Source organism: Pristiophorus japonicus, chromosome 3, assembly GCF_044704955.1.
Source record: "Pristiophorus japonicus isolate sPriJap1 chromosome 3, sPriJap1.hap1, whole genome shotgun sequence".
In the NCBI taxonomy this organism is placed as follows: domain Eukaryota; kingdom Metazoa; phylum Chordata; class Chondrichthyes; family Pristiophoridae; genus Pristiophorus; species Pristiophorus japonicus.
The window spans coordinates 251930449-251950219 of record NC_091979.1 but is presented as its reverse complement, the minus strand read 5'-3'; the positions used below and the strand labels follow the sequence as shown (position 1 = coordinate 251950219).

General features: G+C 40.0%; 1 protein-coding gene across 1 annotated transcript in view; it reads right to left on the bottom strand.

Annotated features, from left to right (window-relative positions):
• Positions 1-532: 532 nt before the first annotated feature.
• The window catches only part of shoc2 (SHOC2 leucine rich repeat scaffold protein), a 127192-nt gene continuing 107953 nt past the window's right edge, over positions 533-19771 (bottom strand). The window contains exons 7-9 of the mRNA XM_070876547.1: positions 18270-18407; positions 8965-9082; positions 533-5274 (exon numbers count right to left, since the gene is read on the bottom strand). Of these exons, the coding sequence (XP_070732648.1) occupies positions 5066-5274; positions 8965-9082; positions 18270-18407 (465 nt within the window). The 3' untranslated portion in view covers positions 533-5065. The remainder of the gene's footprint in view (positions 5275-8964; positions 9083-18269; positions 18408-19771) is intronic.

Below are 19771 nucleotides of genomic sequence, written 5' to 3'. Positions count from 1 at the left end.
TTAATATAAAAATTAGTGCTAAAATGTAATTTTTCTATGTTTTAAACAGGCGTAAAGGTTTGAAGGACATTCGTTTGGCAGGAGTTGGGCAAATAGCCCAAATTGCTGTGCGCAAATGTCCTTCTCCCAGGCATGCGTGCGATCTATCAAAAGACATTGACAGATCATAAATGCCGGATGCGAAGCCTCTTTGGGTGCACATGCACATCGTATGCACCTGGAGAGGCTGCAATTTTCGGGCCATCACTTTGAAACATGCAAAGGCCTTAAAAAAAATCATTTTTGTTATTTAGACTTTTTTTTTTAAACTGGGTTGGGGAAAAAAATCTCAGTATATGAAAAAGTGGCGTTAAAAATGCAAGTCTGTACCTACAATTTTTGTGCTCACTATTTCCATTTTTTTGCACCTTTGTTACGTGTATGGATTTGTAGAATTAGACAAGCATGTCCAGCATTAAAATCATTATTCAGCAGGTTCCTTCCATTTCTTGGATCAACATTTAACACATTATAGAATAATTGAAGTTTCAGTAAATAGTTTAATATTGTTTACACCAGAAACATTGGCAACACATTTAAATGTCAATTGCTCGTGTGCAAAATGAAATAGCAAATCAGATATACAATTATCACCTGTGATATTTGTCTTAATATTCTTACCTGAACAGAAATATTAATGGTCTTACTTTAAACGTTATAGCGGAAGTGAATATTCCTTCCAAAACAGCAGCCAAAAATCACCCCTCCCCCACACCCAAGGATCAAAGTCAATTGTACACCGTTAAGCCTTTAAAAAATCATGCAACAGTTGCAAAAGACTCAACAACAGCTCATTTACAAATGTACTATTTATAATGAATGCACTGATACACTGAATGACCTGTATAAAAACAAAACAAAAAGGCAATCTTTTTATATAGACATTAACATAATTGACAATTGGTTTAAAAATATTTGTTAACCGCTTTGTACATTCTTTATTTTGGTGTGTGGATCTAACGGTCTGATTACACTACCAAACAAAAATATTTTGTGCTATCTGGTAAAAGGCCTGCCCAAAAAAAGGTAGGCAACAAAGTAACCGAACCATTATTGATAGACATACTGGTTAAGTTAGCCAAATTAGCTTCTCCAAAATCTACAAGGGCTGGTGCAGAATAATTGAAAATAAGTTACTTGCTGCCTTTAGGGATATGCTTGTATAAAATCTTTTTATTTAAATTGCACTTAAATTCAAGATGTGTCTTGTATTCGGTGTGACTTACCAATCTTTGACTAAGCCGCTTTCCCTTCTCAACACTATATTTTCTAATGCTGGATATTCTAGCTAATACCAATGCAGCTTGATGTCAGAGCCAGAGAAGTAAAACTGTAATAGGCAGCAGCCACCCAAAGCGATTAGCAATAGCTGAAGCTGCACAGATCCAATCTTTATCGGTTCGTTGGATACAAGTCACTATGACACCACCTCAACCTGCACATTTCTCACCAGTGACACCCGAGAAATTATGAATTTTGCAACTAATCTGATAAAGCAGCTGTGAGAATGTATGAATATTTTTTGCACCATATTTTGCTAACATTCTAAAAATTATTTTTCTTTCTTCCCCATTAGGTAACAGCACAAAGCATGAAAAACTGAACTATATAACATCCCTTACCTTAACTTTCACGCAGTCAATAGATCAGAAATTACAGAGATTAATGATTACACAGTTTATCAACCCAATTTCCTCATTGGAATCCCAAAAATACATTTATAAAAAGTTGAACTGTGTGGCCATAAACTAAGTTAAAAGGGAGTACTATCCATTCTTACTTTAAAGTACCAGTGAACACAACAATAAAGTGATTACTGCAATTTTAAAACGTCACTGTATGGTATGGCTGAAAAACTTAGGCCATTTTGCTTTTTTTAAAAAAAAAACCCAGAAGCACAAATCTTTTGTTAGGCTTCACCATGGATCAGAAGTAAGACTCGTCAGGCGCTAAGCATTTCTTCGTATTTGCTAACTGATGTGTAAAAGCAGATCGTGCTCTACAGCAAGGCAAAGATAGACAAAACAGCATTGGAAAAAAAATCAAAACCAGAGATATTAATACATACAGTATCTTCTACAGACTTTCGATAACAATAAAAAAAAATTGACATGTCGCACTCGATCTAGTGTTTGATGCGCCATAGAACAATACACTTTGCACCTTACAGTTCATACACTGGACTATCCACAATTGCACTGAATTTAAGTTTATTCTGTCCACTGCAGTTAAAAGTACTTTTGCTGTGCAGAGTCAATGCTCTGTTTTTGTGTTTGCTTGACATGTTTTAAACACAGAAACTTTACATTTTCTTTCATCCTGCATGCCAAAATTTCTGATTTGTAGAATACTTAGGGCCAAAGGCCAAACTTGGAACCACCAAGCACAGCAGCCTTGCTCAATTGTGCTCAAAGTACAAATCAGTGACTGTTTTGCAATGGAAACTTCTTCACGATTGCACAATGCAGTCTACTCAATACGCGGCAGGGAGAAAAGGTTTATGTGCGACAACTAGTCGACAAAGCCTACAGTGGTAGCCTAGTAAGCACTCAATCTAAAGAATACTGCTCTAGCATCATTTCTTTGCAACTTTAAAATAGGTTTCATTGTGGCCATTAATTTATTCATCACCATGGGGTTAGATCTCTAGTTTAAAACTGAAAGGGGATGCACATATTTCATGATAGAAACTGAATTGATACAGGGATATTCTAGAGGTATACAACTGCTAAATGATTCTTTTTCTAACAAATTAGCTCTTTTGACAGTTTTCTGAGTTGTGATCTTGATTGCAATTAAGCAGACAACTCATTCTGTGCTACCATATTGGATACCCGTAAAATAGCCCTTGGTTTACAGAAATCAATTTCTGCCGTGTAAATTTTGCAGGACAGTGCACTCACTTAGAAAGGGATAAGACAACAGAGTCCATTGACCTGGACAATACGCTTACAATGGCTTCATACAAGGCTTGAAGTGGACATCCACTAACAAATTGATCAGGGATTAGTCAAGAGCAACAGCAAATTGTAGACAAATGACAACCCACTCATTAATGAGTATCGCCTTACAGCCACAGGAGACACAGAAGTGGTTTCATTTCAGTGCAACATGTGAGTTTTGCCAACTTTTGAAAGGGGAGTGAAAAGAAAATTGCAATTTTTTTTCCCAGGTAACCAGCGAAATTTAAGCCTTAGAAATGCAGGAATATTTTTGGTAGAGGATTGCAAATCAGATGATGCAAAAGCCTTCCTGTATCCAAAAAAATGCTGACTACATGCAGTGATATGCATTAACTTAGAAAAGGCAACTGGTAATAGCCTGTACAGAGAATGAATCAACCGTTTCCAACTGGGAACTCTCCTCAAATGAATACTGTACAGAAAGACTGGCTTATATCAATACTATGTGCATCTCATTATTTATAGAATGGTTCCTAAAAACTTCATGACGTTTTTCATGGTTCTACTGCACTAGTATTCACATTAACTGAGACTAAAAGGAAAATGCTCACATTTGATTAGCCCACACATACAAGTATTTAGAAAAATACATGCAGCAGCAAAAAATGTACAGTATGAGGAAAATTAGCCCTCTGTACATAGCTTCATGCGCAGATGCAACATGAAGGACAGGTAAAAATACTAAACCTTGGATTACTTGAACAGACTTGACACAGATCACCATACGTGCTTGCAAGCTGTGAAAGTATTGAGTAAAAGGTAGTTTTGTCACAGGACTTGGAGTAAGAATACATTTGTATGTATCCAGGACCCAAAATGCTTCACACTTTATATGGGGAAAGTATTATATGTATATTAAATGTGAACCCTTCCCTGGAGTCATTTAGGGAAACATTAGCTGAGTCTGGGACCATCTGTTTGCTTTGCTCTTTAGCTCCTATTTCTACCCTCAATGGGAGAAAATGATAAAATAATGGGTAACAAACTTTAAAAGCCATATTGCTGTGTATACTAGAGGTCATAATACAGGTAAACTATGAAGCAATGTACCGTATGACCAGTATATCCATATTATACACATATTGCCCATCAGCATCACAACATTGTTCAAATCAAGTGGCAAATCTTGGTGACTAAAAATTATGGAAACGATCAAGAACATAGCAAAATTATTTTTAAGGAAAACATTTTACTCCCAGAAAACCATTTTAAGTCGTCTTTGTCAAGTTTACAAAACACTTGTGTAGGGAGAAGACCTTTAAATCTTTCTATCCTTTGCCTCAATTTTACTTTTTTTGTATTTCTCTCTTTGGTTTTATTTTTCTTTCCATCCTTTGCTTTCATGTGTTAAGCCTTTTGAGAGTTCTCATTTTTTTACGACCCAACTTTCCTTGCATTTTACTTCCCATTCTTTATCTGCCTTTCCACGCCGCCCCCCCCACCCACCCACCCCGCCCTTCCCAAATCCTCCCTTCCATCTTAAGACTTTATAATCTGACTGTCCTCAATCACGGAGTTAGACAGGGACATGAAGGAAAATGCCAGGCCTGGAGCATTTACGGGCTTTTGCAATGATGACCCCATGGTTAGAATCCAGTGGCAGAAAAACAAAGGTGCAAGGTAACTAGCAGGAAAAAAAACAAGTCTGCTGCTGGCACCTACTTCTTCAGATAGGGATTCCCCAGGTCCTACGCCTGCCATTTTAAGCACAAAAAAGTTAATTGTAAAGAAAATACTACAACTGTGTATTAAATACACAGAACAGTATCTTAAATGCACGCTATTTAAAAAAAAATCATGCTTATGATTTTGCAAGATTCCCTCTCTTTCCCCCCCCGCCAGCTACAAAAAAAAAACTGTACTTCGCACATTAACATATATCCATTTAATTCTGCGAGGGAACCTCGATCCAGCACTAATTCTTTACAGGTTTTTTAAAAAATTCTAAATGGCTACGATTCCTCTATTACCAGAAACACATACTGCAGTCTTAGTAAAATTGCTTTTATATATAATGACAATAATGCAATTTATATTTTGTACAGTGTATGTAACATTTTGACTCAGACCATGGCACGATAAGGGCCCTGCATCTTCAGGAACTGGATGATGAAGGACGGCCCGCCAGCTACAATCTGTGGTGGGAGGTGGCTGAGAGGGCAGTTCTCAATGCTCATGATGGACAACTTGCTGCAGAGTGCCAGCTCAAAGGGAAGGCTGTGCAGGTTGGGATTATCATTTAAATACAACTCCTCCAGATTTTCCAGTGTACCTGCAAAATATCCAAAAGTTTAATTGATGGAATCAATCTCTTGCAACTTGTTTGACCTCATAATATTCCTGTGAAGCACCTTGGGACGTCTCACTGTGTTAAAGGCGCTATATAAATACAAGTTGTTGTATGAAGGTTAGACTGCACAGACTTAGAAACAAGCATCATCTGCTGCTCTGGAGCCACTCTCAACTTCCAGGGAGAAAGATAGTTCAAACAACAAAGACCTCAGTGGATTGCTGTTTTTTTGAACTACACTTACGTTACCAGCAAACTCAAGTAGCTGCATTTCCACACTATGGAAAAAGGGGTTAATGGCAAAGACTAGAAGTGAAGTTTTGGGTCAGCAAGTTCAGTGAGGAGGTAGATTGCCATAACACAAACTTGAATGAATCAATTCAAATGAACAATTTAAAATGCACACCCCCACAAGGCTTTTATGCAAGAATGTTCTGCATATTACAAGATCACCTGGTTTTGACCACTGGAGGGCATTAGTAAATACACGTTTTTTTAAAAATCCAGGTTTCTGAAATTCTGCAAAAATCAGTACTTAAAGCAACTTAATTTTTTGCTTAATTATTCTGTGCACTTATCTATTCTACCACACAGGTTTTCAAACCATGCCTTAAGCAGGTCTAAGTAAAATCAAGAGATCTGCAAGGTCAGGTTTCTGTATCTTTCTATATTTGTTGCTTTCCCAAGACATTTCAGTTGCTGTACACAACAATGTTTTCTGCAATGGCAGCATGGTTTTCTTTTGGATAAGTGTCACTTGTTCTGTTTTTGGAATTTAGAACAGAGAAGCCCTAGGAGTGTGTCAATATTTACAAAGCTTGCTAGGAATGTGTGAACACTTGCACTGGGTCCTCCACACAGAAAAGCCTGAAACCATTGCCCTCAGTTCAATCCTTGAAAGGATTATTTATACTAGCTGAAAGAAAAGTAGAGGTCAGTGAATATATTTAAGGCGGAGATGGACCGTTTTTTGAGCGATAAGGAAATAAAGGGTTATGGGGAGCGGGCAGGGAAGTGGAGCCGAGTCCATGATCAGATCAGCCATAATCTTATTGAATGGCGGAGCAGGCTCGAGGGGCCAGGTGGCCTACTCCTGCTCCTATTTCTTATGTTCTTATGTAGCGATCCCACAAATTGGGAGATATACATGAAGAGCAAAGGGATACAAAGAAAGTGGTAAGAGCTGCAAAAAGGAATAAGAGAAAAGGCTCGTGAGGGATAAAGGACAACACTAAAGATTTTTACAAATTATTAAGAGAAAGATGGTGGCTAAGTGTAACGTCGGCCCGTTAATGACAGACGCAGGTGATATTCTAATAGGAAATCAGGAAATGGCAGACTTACTAAATAGCCACTTTGAAAACAAAATGGTGAAAGAGAAACTAATGAGATTAAAGACAGACATATCTCCAGGACCCAATGGTTTCCACCCCAGGATATTAAAGGAAGGTGGTGATGAAATTGCTGATGCATTAGAATGATCTTCCAAAACTCTCGAGTCAGGAATTGTCCCCTTGGTTTAGAAAACTGCCAAGATCACTCCATTATTTAAAAAGGGTAGGAGAGATAAACTAGGAAATTATAGGCCGATTAATCTAATACAGTTAATTGTGGGATAATTACTAGAATCGGCTATTAGGGACAAAGCGACTGAGCATTTGGACAAATATGAGCTGATGAGAGAGCCAGCATGGATATGCAACGGGTAAGTCATGTCTAACAAACCTAGCTGAATATTTTGAGGAGGCAACCATTGTGGTAGGTAAGGGAGTGTCTATGGATAATATTTACATGGACTTCCGGAAGGCATTTGACAAGATTCCACATTGGGAACTTAACAAAAATGAGAGTATATGGAATTTGGAGGCAACTTATTGACTTGGAAAGGAAATTGGTTAGGATGTAGGAGACAGAGAATAGGGATAATGGATATAAAAAAAATGGGTAGTGGAAATCTAGAACTCTCTTTCCCCCAAAAAGCTGTTGCGGCTGTGGGGGGGGGGGGGGGGGGGGGAGAGAGGGGGTCAGTTGAAAAATTTTTGGAAGGCAAGTGTATTAAGGGTTACGGAAGTGAGGCAGGTAGACTGAGTTAAGGTACAGGTCAGCCATGATCTCATTGAATGGCGGAACAGGATCAAAGGACTTCATGGCCCACTGATACCCCTATTTTCCTAAAAGCTGAATCACACCTGAAATCAAGTTCGTGTTCCTAGAGCCATTTTAAATTGTCATCCCAGTTAACTTTTCTTTTGAAGTCTATGAGGAAATATAGGGGGTGAAACTGGTTAATGGCAGTCGGGCAAAACAGGCCGATTGCAAATCAACCGTCCGTTTTATACCACGCCTAATTTCTTTTCTATTGATATTAACTAAAAAGTGTATCTGGTGCCATGAAAAACTGGCTGCAATTCGCTATTAGCCTATTTGGCGCTCCAGGCATTGGCCAAGTTCAATCACCAAAGTCTTCAATAACCTTCCGCATTACTATATAAAACAATTCAACCCGTGACTGCTACACTAATGCTGAAAGGATGGTTTTTATTGCAACATACATGGCAATCACTAATGCAAATACTGGCACCCGCAGAATATATAGTAAACACATTCTTTACCGACTAACCAAAATAACCCCTTGGCTTCACTTAGCATAATTCAGTAGCAACTTGGGATTTTAAAAGTGTTCGATAAGTTTCCAAACACTTAGCACACCATTTCAGCAAATCAGAATTATAGTCTAGCCTGCCAACAGAGAAAATGTAACTTATTAAAATCAATATATTCCAGAAAAAGAGATTCTAATTTTAAATAAAAATTTCAAAACTTATTTTGTTATTTTCGTATGTTGATTTAATTTGTTCTCTTATTTTTGCTAGTTGTTTTAATGGTAATCGTTTGCTGACTGCCAATTATTGCTTGGTGCTTCAGACTGATTTTTGTTACTCATTTCCCAGGGGTTTCCCCAACTATGAGTTGCTGTTGTTTTACGATTAATATGTAATCCAATCAGTAACAAGACACAAATACTTTGCATATGACATACGGTGTAACATAAGGGAAGAGAGTTTTGTTGAGAGAGTTAGACGAGGAAGAATGGGAGGAAGCTCAAGTGGAGCATAAACACTGGCATGGGCTGAATGGCCCGTTTCTGTGCAGTATATCCAAGGTGTAATGGATGAACATTAGATCAGGAGATGAGGGAGAAAGATTGTGCGCACAAAGATAAAAGAGATCAATAAATACATGGAGACAAAATGGAGGCAAGAAAATTGGGGCATCACTAAAATCTAAAAAAACTGTGCAGTCATTTCAATTTACTCTACTTCTTAGCTAGCACAGGTCAACACAAACGGACCATAATTTAGCAGTTAATTGCCAATCTCACTCAAATGCCATGAGGTGCTCCTGTGGCTTGTACAGGAAATTGGGGCAGCAGGAAATGCTCTTTTGAGGATGACATGCATTGTTGGGGCAGAATAGAAGGTATTTTATGCTGCATATAACCTAGGACTGCTTGATGCTGAATGGGATGATCTGTAATGGGAAATGTTCCATTCTCCAGCAATAACATTAATGAGCACATTTAAAATAAATTAAAACTATGGCTGGAATTTTCATGTATGCTAATTCAGGATGCAATATTTTGGAGATGTGCACTATAAGTCATAGACTTACCAATCTCTTCGGGTAAGTGAGTAAGTAAGTTCTCTCCCAGGCCAAGGTGAGTCAGACTGGTAAGGTGACCGATTCCTCTAGGAAGCGTAGTCAGCTGATTGTTAGTCAAGACCAGTTTCTGTTGGAGAAATATTTCTAGTTTTAAGCATTTGGTTATACAAAACAAGAGAAAAGTAAGTCTCTAGGAGGCGGCGTTTTGGGATCAGCAATTATACGAGTGAAGCAACCTCCACCAAAACAAATGGGTATTCTACCTCATCAATATTGCTATCCATTCCTAGATTTTTCATTTGTATTTACTTGGGATCAGCGTTCCCTTTAATTTTTTGGGGGGTGCTTGGCCCCTTTAAGGGGCTGCGCGGCTCATTCAAAATACCGCACATGCATATTTTTTCCTATTTTGAAGCCAGTGAGCCGGTTGCAATGGAGCTGCAGAGCGCTCAGCGTCCCCACGGCTTAAAGGGAACATTGCTTGGGATGTGATTATGAATTGAAATGGCCATATTTAAAGTGAGCTAAGCTTGTGGTGAACTACTCCACCAGAAGATTTTAAATGAAATTCAAACTTGGAGACACATCAACCCATTACACAAAATGAAACATTAAGCAAGTTGGTACATAATAAAGAAACCGCAAAGTATGTTACAGCTTTCTGCAGTTAGCTGGGAGATGTACTATAACACTATAGAAAGATTACACATACATTACAGTGGAGACTAAAATATTGAGATTTGAATATTAATGAAGGGCTGAATATCCCATTTTCGTACAAGATCATAACTACAAATAAATGCATGTGACACTCAAAAGTAACCACAGCATTAATACAATTGAACAGTTTTTCCAAAACTGATCATAATTTACTTAGTACAAAGGAATCATTACAAGTCATTGCAGAACACATTTAGCGCCACAGAACATCCACAGCCTAAAATGTTAAAACATTCCCAACAGCAGCCAAACGACTCAGCAACAAAGACTGAAAATCCAACTGAAGACATAGGACTCTAAATATATTAGAATTGGAAGACATGCCAGAATATTTAGTATATCTGAAATTACATTTGCCATCTTCAGTTAGTCAGTTTTGCAGACTGCATAGGTGTAAGTACACTGCTGTGTTCCTGTAAGATTGCAAGTTTAACCACAGTGCACTTTGACATAATTCTGAGAAATAACACTCAAACCCAAATGATGTGTAATAGATTTTGAAAAAAATATTTTATAAGACATTAGTTGAGCAATAGTACAGTTAGGTTTGAGGTCAGCAACTAGGACACTATAAGGAATACAAAACATTCTGGTTCCGTGCAGAGTTTTCAGTGATGGAAGCAGACCTCCATTATGCTTAATGCAGAAAAATGCAATATATACATACACATGTATTTTTTTTAATTTAATATGATTTTAGAGATCTGTGGCTGAGAGAAAGTTCTATTGTCTCAGTGCTGCAAATAAAAATATACAAAACCCTCATGGGGAAGCCATCTAGCTTAGCTGATTGCCACAGAATTACATAGAAATTACAACACTGAAAAGGGCTGTCCGAACCAACTAGTCAGTGTTGGTGTTAACGTCCACATACTCAACAGTCTAATCCCATGTGGTCACCCCTTTATTTCCCTTTCCTTCAACCACCTATCTAACCCATTCTTAAATGTAGACGTGGTCTCTGCCTCGATCATTAACTCATTAGGTAAATAAGTTTCACAGCCTCACAATTCATGATGTTAAAAGTTTCTCCTGCTCTTAGTCTTCGATCTTACAAATGGCTCAGCGGTAGCACTCTGGTGTTCGATTAAGGTCATGGGTTTGAGTCCCAGTCCAGAGACTCGAGCATATAATGTAGACTGATACTTCAGTGCAGTACTGAGGGAGTGCCGTTCTGTCGAACATACGGTCTTTTGGATGGGTTGTTAAACTGAGGTGTCTCTAAGGTTGATTTAAAATATCCTATAGAATTATTTGAAGAGGGATGGAGGAGTTCTGGTGTCCTGGTCAACATTTGTCTCTCAACCAACCATTAAAACTGATTACTTGATTTATTTATGTTATTGTTGTTTGTGGGACAATGCAAATTGGCTGCTACATTTTCCTACATTACAAGTGACTACACTTCAAAATACTTCATTCGCTGTGAAGCGCTTTGCAACATCCTGTGGTCATGTAAAGCACTATATCATTGCAAGTTCTTTGTTTCTTTTGTATCTATGTTCACTTATTAGAGACACCTCAACTGCTGGAAAGGGTCTAGTTCGATTTACTGTGTCCCATGTTTTCACAATTTTAAAACACTATCAAATCACCTCAATTTCCTTTGTTCAAATGAAAACACCAGTTTTTAAAGTCTTTCTCCATGTTTATATTTCCTCATATCAGATAGTATCCTAATGCATCTGTGCTACACACACTATTGCCTCAATATCCTTCGAGCGGTGCAGGCTCGAAGGGCCGAATGGCCTACTCCTGTACCTATTTTCTATGTTTCCTATAGTGTGGAACCCAAAACTTCATTGGACTAAAATTTTATATAGATTCACCAGTACCTCAACTATTATGCTCTGTGCCTCCTGCCAGAAAACCCAGAATTCTATCAGCATTTTTTTTTTTTTTTAAATGGCCTTATCCACTTGGTGCTGCTTTTAATATCTTCAGAACCTAAACTCTCAAATCCCTCTGTTCTGCTGCATCACCAAGCTTCCCACACCGACCAAAAAAAAATTCCTTTCATATTTTTTTTAACCATAATGTACCACCTCACGGTAGATTCCATCTGCCACTTTTATGCTTATGCCACCATCTTATCAATATCTTCTTGCAAATTCTTTTGATTCCCAGAATTACTTACAATGCCTGTTTTAGTATCACATGCCAATATGGACACCGTTCTATGGGCTCAATTTTGCCCAAAGCCATTTTTTGGCGTATTGCCAGAGTTACACCCGTTTTTCTAGGCCACAACTGTTCCAAAAATAAATGTGCCAAGTTTTCCCACTATACTTTTTTTTAAATTGGCCTGTCATGTAGCCTCCAATGGTGGAGCCAAATGTCTCAACAAAACAATGCCGCACCTTCTGCTCATGCGTGAAAAAAAAGGACATTTTTGATGTGATTCCTATGGGCGAGCATGCGCAGTACAGCTCCCGGTCTGCAATCGGCCATTTTTTTTTTTAAAGAGCCAGTTGTGTGTGAGAACTTTGAGTGCTGAGAGAACTTTAATTATCATTGGAAAAATCAGAGCTGCAATTCAAGATGCAACATGGCACAAGGACCAAGAATTTCTTACAGGATGAAGTGGAAGCACTAGTTACTGTGATTGAGGGCAGATGGCAGGAGCTGGACACCAGCAGAGGTCACACAAAAATTCCACCCAAAGAAATGAAGAAACACTGGCACCAACTTGCACAAGATTAGTGCGCAATGGTGACCATCCCAAGGTCTGGAGGCCAGTGCAAAAAGTGGTAGGACGTTGGTCAAGTAGTTAGTGCAAGTAATATTTTCATTTTTTAATAGAATTGCAATTGTAAATGTGACCATCTGTGTATGTCCCACCCAGCAGAAAGACACCCTCTATAAAAAGTTATATTTTCATCTTTGCAGAGGAAAGAGGCACACAACTAACCAGAAAGAACTCGAACAGGAGGAGGCCCGGCAAATCTGCAGCCACTGACACCCTTGGAAGAGAGGGTTGCTGCTATGATGGATCCTGCCTGGAGAAAGGTAACCACCACTGCACAAGCTGGACCCACATTCCAGAGTCTGGCTTTCCTAAATATTAAGTACTGCGCGGGCTAGCCATGCTTCGGTTCATGTGGATGTCTCCCTCAGCGGTTGATGCAATGTGCTATAATTCATTGTGGTCTTTCAAATCAGCCTGCTGCCTGCGCTGCGAGAGCCTACTCATGCCACCCATCTTTCCCCCTTCTCTGCTGCTAACCATTTGTCTGTTATATTTTGCAGAACTTGAGGCCAACCCTGACGATGCAGAAGATTCAGACGAGGACGAGCCTGAAGAAGAGAACATCTTCCAATCCCAGCTTCCAGACCAAGAGCATGGGGTGAGAGGGAGGGGATGGATGAAGTCCCCACTGTTGTACTCACTTTGGAGGAGGTACAGGTGCTGCCCATTGAGGCACTAGTCCCTTCCCCGAGTAGTGGTTTGAGTGTTGGTGGGACATTCCATGGTTTCCCACGGTCCGAGGCTGGGGATTCCAGTGTGGTGCAGCGAGGCACACCAAGGGCCCCACCATCCGAGGCTGCGGGCCCCAGTGGGGTGCTGCGAGGCACACCCAAAGCTCCACTGTAACAGGCTACTGGTTCCAGTGGGATGCAGCAAGGCACACCCAGGGTGAGGAGGGGAAGGAGAGCTCGACCACACTCTCCTGAGATGCAGGATCTAACAGATGTGGTTCACATGGTGACAATGAGTGTGGAGAGCATTGACCTTACCCGATTACTCCTGGACACCATCAGTGGGGTGGGTGATGAGGTATCGCGACTGTCGGGAGAAGTAATAACACTCACGAGAAATGGGGTGGCTGTCCGGGAACATGAGGGAGAGAAATCTGTGTCAGCAGAAACAATGCCCGGGAACATGAGGGAGGGAATGTCACAGGTAGCTGACATGTTGTCATGACCATGAGGGAGGAAATGTTGCAGGTAGAGGACACATTTTTGCTCACATGAGGGAGGGCATATCACAAGTAGGTGAGACACTGTAGGCGAACATGAGGGAGGAAATGTTGGAGTTAGCTGCTTGCAAGGGAACACTCCCAGACCCTGCACCCATTGACAGAATCAACTGCCACTCCCACTCCAATTCCAGACCAGCTCCCCCCACCCCCTCACTCTTTCCTCTCCTCCCCCCTTCCCCAACCTCTCCCTCCTCAACCCTTTCTCCTCCCTCCCCCCCCCCACCGACCTCTCCTTCCCTTTCTCCTCCCTCCCCCTCCGCCCCCCATCAAGAAGTGCGCATTACCAGAGATGTTCGAAAGAATAAGCTTGGTAACAACCCAAGAAACGCTGCGCCACCGCCTGCGGGCAGTAGTGGAGTCACCAAGACCAAGCGCAGTAGGCGATCTTAGAATAAGGTGGAGGAGAGATCGGGGCAGCCTTTCTTTGCTGCTATTATTGTTACTGTGCTGAAATTAAAAGTTTTTTGTAAGTTATGTAAATTTACAAGTTAGTAAAAGTTAGTAAGTGATCTTAAAGTTTTTAAGTGATCTTAAGTGAAAACTTTAAAGTTTGATATAAGAATATGTTTATTAAAGTTAAGTGCAAACAAATGTTTGTTAAACTTTTGAATAAAATATATTTTAAATTGTAACTGCAGGCTTCTGATGCCTTCCACAACCTCCCACTCACTCGGGCTTGATTTGATGCATAGTGCAGGCTTCTGATGCCTTCCGTATGCATTCCACAGCTACCCCTCCCGACCCGGGCTTCTTTTGCAGCCGAGTTCCGAGCCAGTGTCCGGGCGCGAGATCAATTCTGCTGGCCGACGCTCCGACCCGCAATCCCTGTTTGCAGACTTCGGTGGTGAAGTGTCAGTTGAAAAAAAATGAAAACTTACAGAATTCCATCAAACTTCGGCAGACGTAGTTATTATTGCGTTATAAGATTTAAAAAAACATCTTTATTATGCATATTTAAGTGTTCTCGACTCCCTCCAAAACTTCGCTGAAAAATAATGGCATCTTTCTGTGCCGACTTTTCAATGCGTGCTGGTTTTTTCTTAACTCACCAGAAGCCTTTTCGGGAGTGGTCACATTCGCCGACCTAGGAGAATTCTTTTGGTAAACTTACATAATTGACAAAAACTGGCGCAGACATCAGGTTACACCCCACTATGATGCAAAAAACGAACCCAAAAAAATTGTAATCGAGTTACGCTGGCGCACATTCCTTGAAGATTTTTAAAACTTACGCCAAAAAAACGGTGCGCACCAAAAAAGCGGGGAAACTGGAGCCCTACATATCCTAACCACTAATTTAGAGATGTAATTTGTTGGGTAATCGTAAGTTAGTTGCATCAGAAATTGCCACATGTCTTTGAAACATTGCTACAAGCAAATTTGTTTAAAACATTTAGATCTATTTCCCTGAATGTTAGATGTCAAGAACAAACTCAACAAACAGCATTCACACCGTATCTATTTGAGTGATAGGCAAATATTTTATCATGAAGAATTTCAGAGGATACCAGTCCTTGGAAGTCCCAAAAAATTATATAAAAACAGAGGGCTTTCTCAAGCACTTTAGTCCTCTGCTACACAAGATGGTAAACAGGGGCTCCACGGTTGTTATCATTCAATGTCTGAGACACTCTGGAAAGATTTCTGCATATTTTGGACTCCTCTTGGAACAGTTTTAAGTATTGTGCAAGTCAAATATTGTACTACTGGTCAGTTGCTATGCATCTGCTGCTTCTGTATAATTATCTTGCTTATAAATAAATGCAACTTTTAGTTTTAGCCTAGTGCAGTCGTCTGACAATGCGATATTCACCGCCTTTTGGCGTGGACGGCAGAACATGGTGGGCAGTGCATTGTCTCCAATACACAGTACTGCAGTAAAAAGGTCATTAGCCCTATGGTATACTATTCCATTCATCTCATGCATAAGGGTGCAATTTTCAATTCATTAAAGATGTGGGTCCACATAAGGAAAGCCTTTTTGTGGTAATCATTAAGTTTGAAGTGCTGGGAGAAAGCCCAAATAGCATCACTGTTTATTCCTTCCCACCCATACCTTACCACTTGGTTATAAGCTAAACAGTGTACTTCCTTTAATGGCCATTTTGTTACTAGGAATGCCTAATTGTGCTAACCCTTTGAAACTATTTTTTAGATGTCAACATAGTTATTAGCAGACACGATGAAGCTTGTATATAAACTATAGATCTTGCGATCTCTGTGGCGAAAACTTTAGCTTCCTCAATGTGAAATTGATTGTAGCACTGTCGAAAGCGGAACTCCAGTGAAGAGCAGCAGTGATGTCATCAAGCTGTCAAGTCGTCAGTGAAGAATTCTCAGATAGCAAACCAGGAAATGAAAAGCATTTTTAGAAATGTTGAGTGTGTGAAATAAAGATTGGGACATTAGATTAAAATAAAAGCTGAAATATCATGAAAAAAAACTTTAAAAAATATATATTTAAATAGCTAGTAATTTTTATCAATGGTAAAACTTGACATTCCACTAAAAAAAAACTAATTTTATATTTAAGAGCCAGAACAGTTGTTTAGCAGTCAATGCGCTGTTAAAACCCCAGTTACACCTATTTCAACAAGACTTAACATTTAATGGGGTGTTTAACAATATTAGCTTAAGTTTTCATCTATTCCACTGATTTCAACTGATTGCCAGCGCAGTCTGTGGCAAGTAGCGAATGACTAACTGCAACTTTAGGATTTCCGCATTTAGCTCCAACTGCGCTAAATCATGAAGCTATGGGTTAGTTTCAGAGGGGTAATGTCAGCAAACGCTGACAGTTCGCCGTCATTACCCACTGCAAAATCCGGGCTATTGCATTTGCCCAAGAAAGGTTTCCTTATGCTTCCTCCAGCATTTGTTTAAATAAGATAAGAAAAAAAATTCAAGGATGAGGAAAGGCCATTTACCTTCAAGAGCTTGTCCCTTTATTGCTCCAACTTGCCCAGCCTGGCATTTAACTGCATACTGAATTCCCCTAATGTCCTTCACATGAAAGTGACTTCTAACATCTCACCTTTTGAGTAAAGAACTTTAAAATCTAAAAACAGTTTTGCATTTACATTTTATGAATCTAAATTTATGATCTGTTGTCCTACTGACCTGACTCCTCCTGACCAGCAGATAAAGGGAATACCACAATGGGATATAACCATTAGGTTTTAACTGATACTTTTAGTATTTTATTAAAATAGAGATGGCAATTTGACATTTACTGAAGTTTTTATTACACCTAGAAAGTCATACAGATGTTACTTAGCATTTTACCAAACGACAGCTTTTCACGAATTAAAAAAATCCCTAATAGATTTTAGTTTTATGAAGTCTATGGGACATTTTTGAATTAGCAATATTAATTCCAAAATTTCAATGTGCACAACAGCCTTAATCGTTATGACCATTTCCAGCTCTTGTTTGAGCAAGTCATTCAATTTTATATGCATCTAGTTTATCTCTAAGATACTCTTAATACAAAACTTGACAAGTAGAAAAAAAAAATCAAGGCCAAATGTTCTAAATACAAATTCACTGTGACATAATAACAATGTCTGACTGATTTAGGGATCACATTCTACTTTTATTTTTAAATTTCCAGTGCGGTTTAATATCCTAATAGTTTGGGTTAACCAAATGTGCTCTCGATTTACCGTACAGCAAATTTACATGTGACTGTGTACCTTACTGAATTGTAACAGGCAACGAGAGTGGAAATGCTGATACTGTGCACTCCAAATAGGATGGGGGAAATGGGCTTGGGGAGCTCTGGAGACCTCAAAATCCAAAATAGTAGCAAAAGCCCCAATGGACAATCCAGGGAAAGTAAACCATTATAATGTTTCGCTATTCCAATTGGGCAGTTATGTAGTTATCCCTGATAACAGAGGGAGCAATGTGTGGTGGCTCGGCCCGGAAATCAGCGCAGTCCAGGCCTGCAAGACCATCAGCAGGGCCAGGGCCATTGGAAGAAGCAGTGCGTGCTGCTGCAGGAGGGCAGCGGCTGCAAAGCCAGGTCACTGATTGCAGTGCGGGCAGGCACAGCAGGAGGGGCGAAGGAGCGGCAAGAGTTTGTAAATGGAAGTGACCGGGGCCCAGAAGAAGCGAGGGCCCAGGGGCAGCATGGACCAGCCCACACTGCGATGTGTGCGCACGCTTGGCCCGTGCTGCAGAGATGGTCTCCAGTTCGTCTTGGGTAATCCTTGCCACTGGACCTAGGTCTGTCAAGCCCGTGTGGTGCAACGGCCACCACACGGTAAAAACATCCAAGCACAGGTATCTTCCACCCTCCAAGATGTAGTTCGGGATTTGGAATATTAGATCCTTCATTGAAACAACTGTGAACTCATCCCTTTTTGGCATGGAAGCAAATCATCCTCGCTTTGAGGGACTGCCTATGATGATGGTATGTAGTTATATGTTAATTTATAAACGTACATGCTGGCTCCTATCCCTGTGACTGCCCAAGAATTAACGACATGAAACAATCTTTGAAAATCAAGTTCACATTACATTACACAGAGTACAAACAGGACAAAAAATATTAAGGAAAAGTAGCCTAGTTCAATTGGATTCAGAGATCTAATTTAAAACACTCACCTGCAGATCCTTAAGGTAAGCAATTTCATTTGGAAGAGATTCAAGTTTATTTTCTTCCAAGTCCAACTCTCGCAGTTTTCTGAGGTGCCCAATGCCATGCGGCAATTTTCGAAGAAGGTTATTTGATAAGATAAGAACCTAGACATGAATCATTTCAAGAGTCGGTAAATTCATTTAAATTTCATACCTATAAATATCTCATGGCTCACCCACTTGTTTATTAGAAGAGCACTCGGGCGTGAACAAACGACATTGTGGAAACGACAGGTCTAATGACAAATACAAAGCTTGCCAAATTCAAATCAGCACACTAAATAAGCAAATTTCCAGGGAAAAGGAGAGACTGAATAGGACAGGAGCAAGTTCACAGGTACATCTCGAGATCAATGCAGAGATACCATGAGGAGCAGAAGCCATATTAAAATCCAAGGTGCCGACAGTAGTAGAACACAGCAACGGAAAGAGGTTCATTGGTAAGATCATCAAGAACCATTGAGTCAGGGATAAACTTTATCAATCAAACAACTACCAGAATTGAAGAGGTAGGAAAGGAGGATTCATAGAAGTTTCAGTAGTTTTGGCAAGGAAGCAGAAGGACTGACTGGTTGAACAGGGATACAGCAGTTGATGCTTCTGAATAAATTTATGTTTAGCTTTTATGATCCATTTTATTCAGTGCCGTTAAAAAAAGGACACGAAAACAAAATCACTAACAGACATAAAAGCCTCTATGCTGGCACTGAGCATGGACAGCTTCCATGGTCTGAGTCACATTTTTAGATTTTTGATTTTGTTGCTTCACAGAAAGGAATTTGGGATGGCGTTTTACTGAAAGGTTGAACAATGAGTTTATAAAGAGGTAAGCAGGTTCGCAGGTGTGTGGAGAAACCAGGCAGGCCATTCTGCTTCAAACTGCTACAATAATGGTCCAAATTCTCACCCTAGACCCATTTTGCTAAAACCATAAAATAGTTACAGCACAGGAGGCGGCCATTCGGCCTTTGTGCCCGTGCCGACTCCCTGCAAGAGCACTTCAGCTAGTCCCACACCTCTGCCCTTTCCCCAGAGCCCTACAATTTTTTTCCCTCAGGTACTTATCCAATTCCCTTTTGAAAGCCACGATTGAATCTGCCTCCACCGCCCTTTTCAGGCAGTGCATTCCAGATCATAACCACTCGCTGCGTTAAAAAGTTTTTCCTCATGTCGCCTTTGGTTCTTCTGCCAATCACCTTAAATCTGTGTCCTCTGGTTCTCGACCTTTCCGCCAATGGGAACGGTTTCTCTTGATCTACTCAGTCTAGACCCCTCATGATTTTGAGCACATCAAATTTTCTCTCAACCTTCTCTGCTCTAAGGAGAACAACCCCAGCTGCTCCAGTCTATCCATGTAACTGAAGTCCCTCATCCATGGAACCACTCCCATTAATCTTTTTTGCACCCTCTCTGAGGCCATCACATCCTTCCTAAAGTGCAGAGCCCAGAATTGGACACAATGTTCCAGC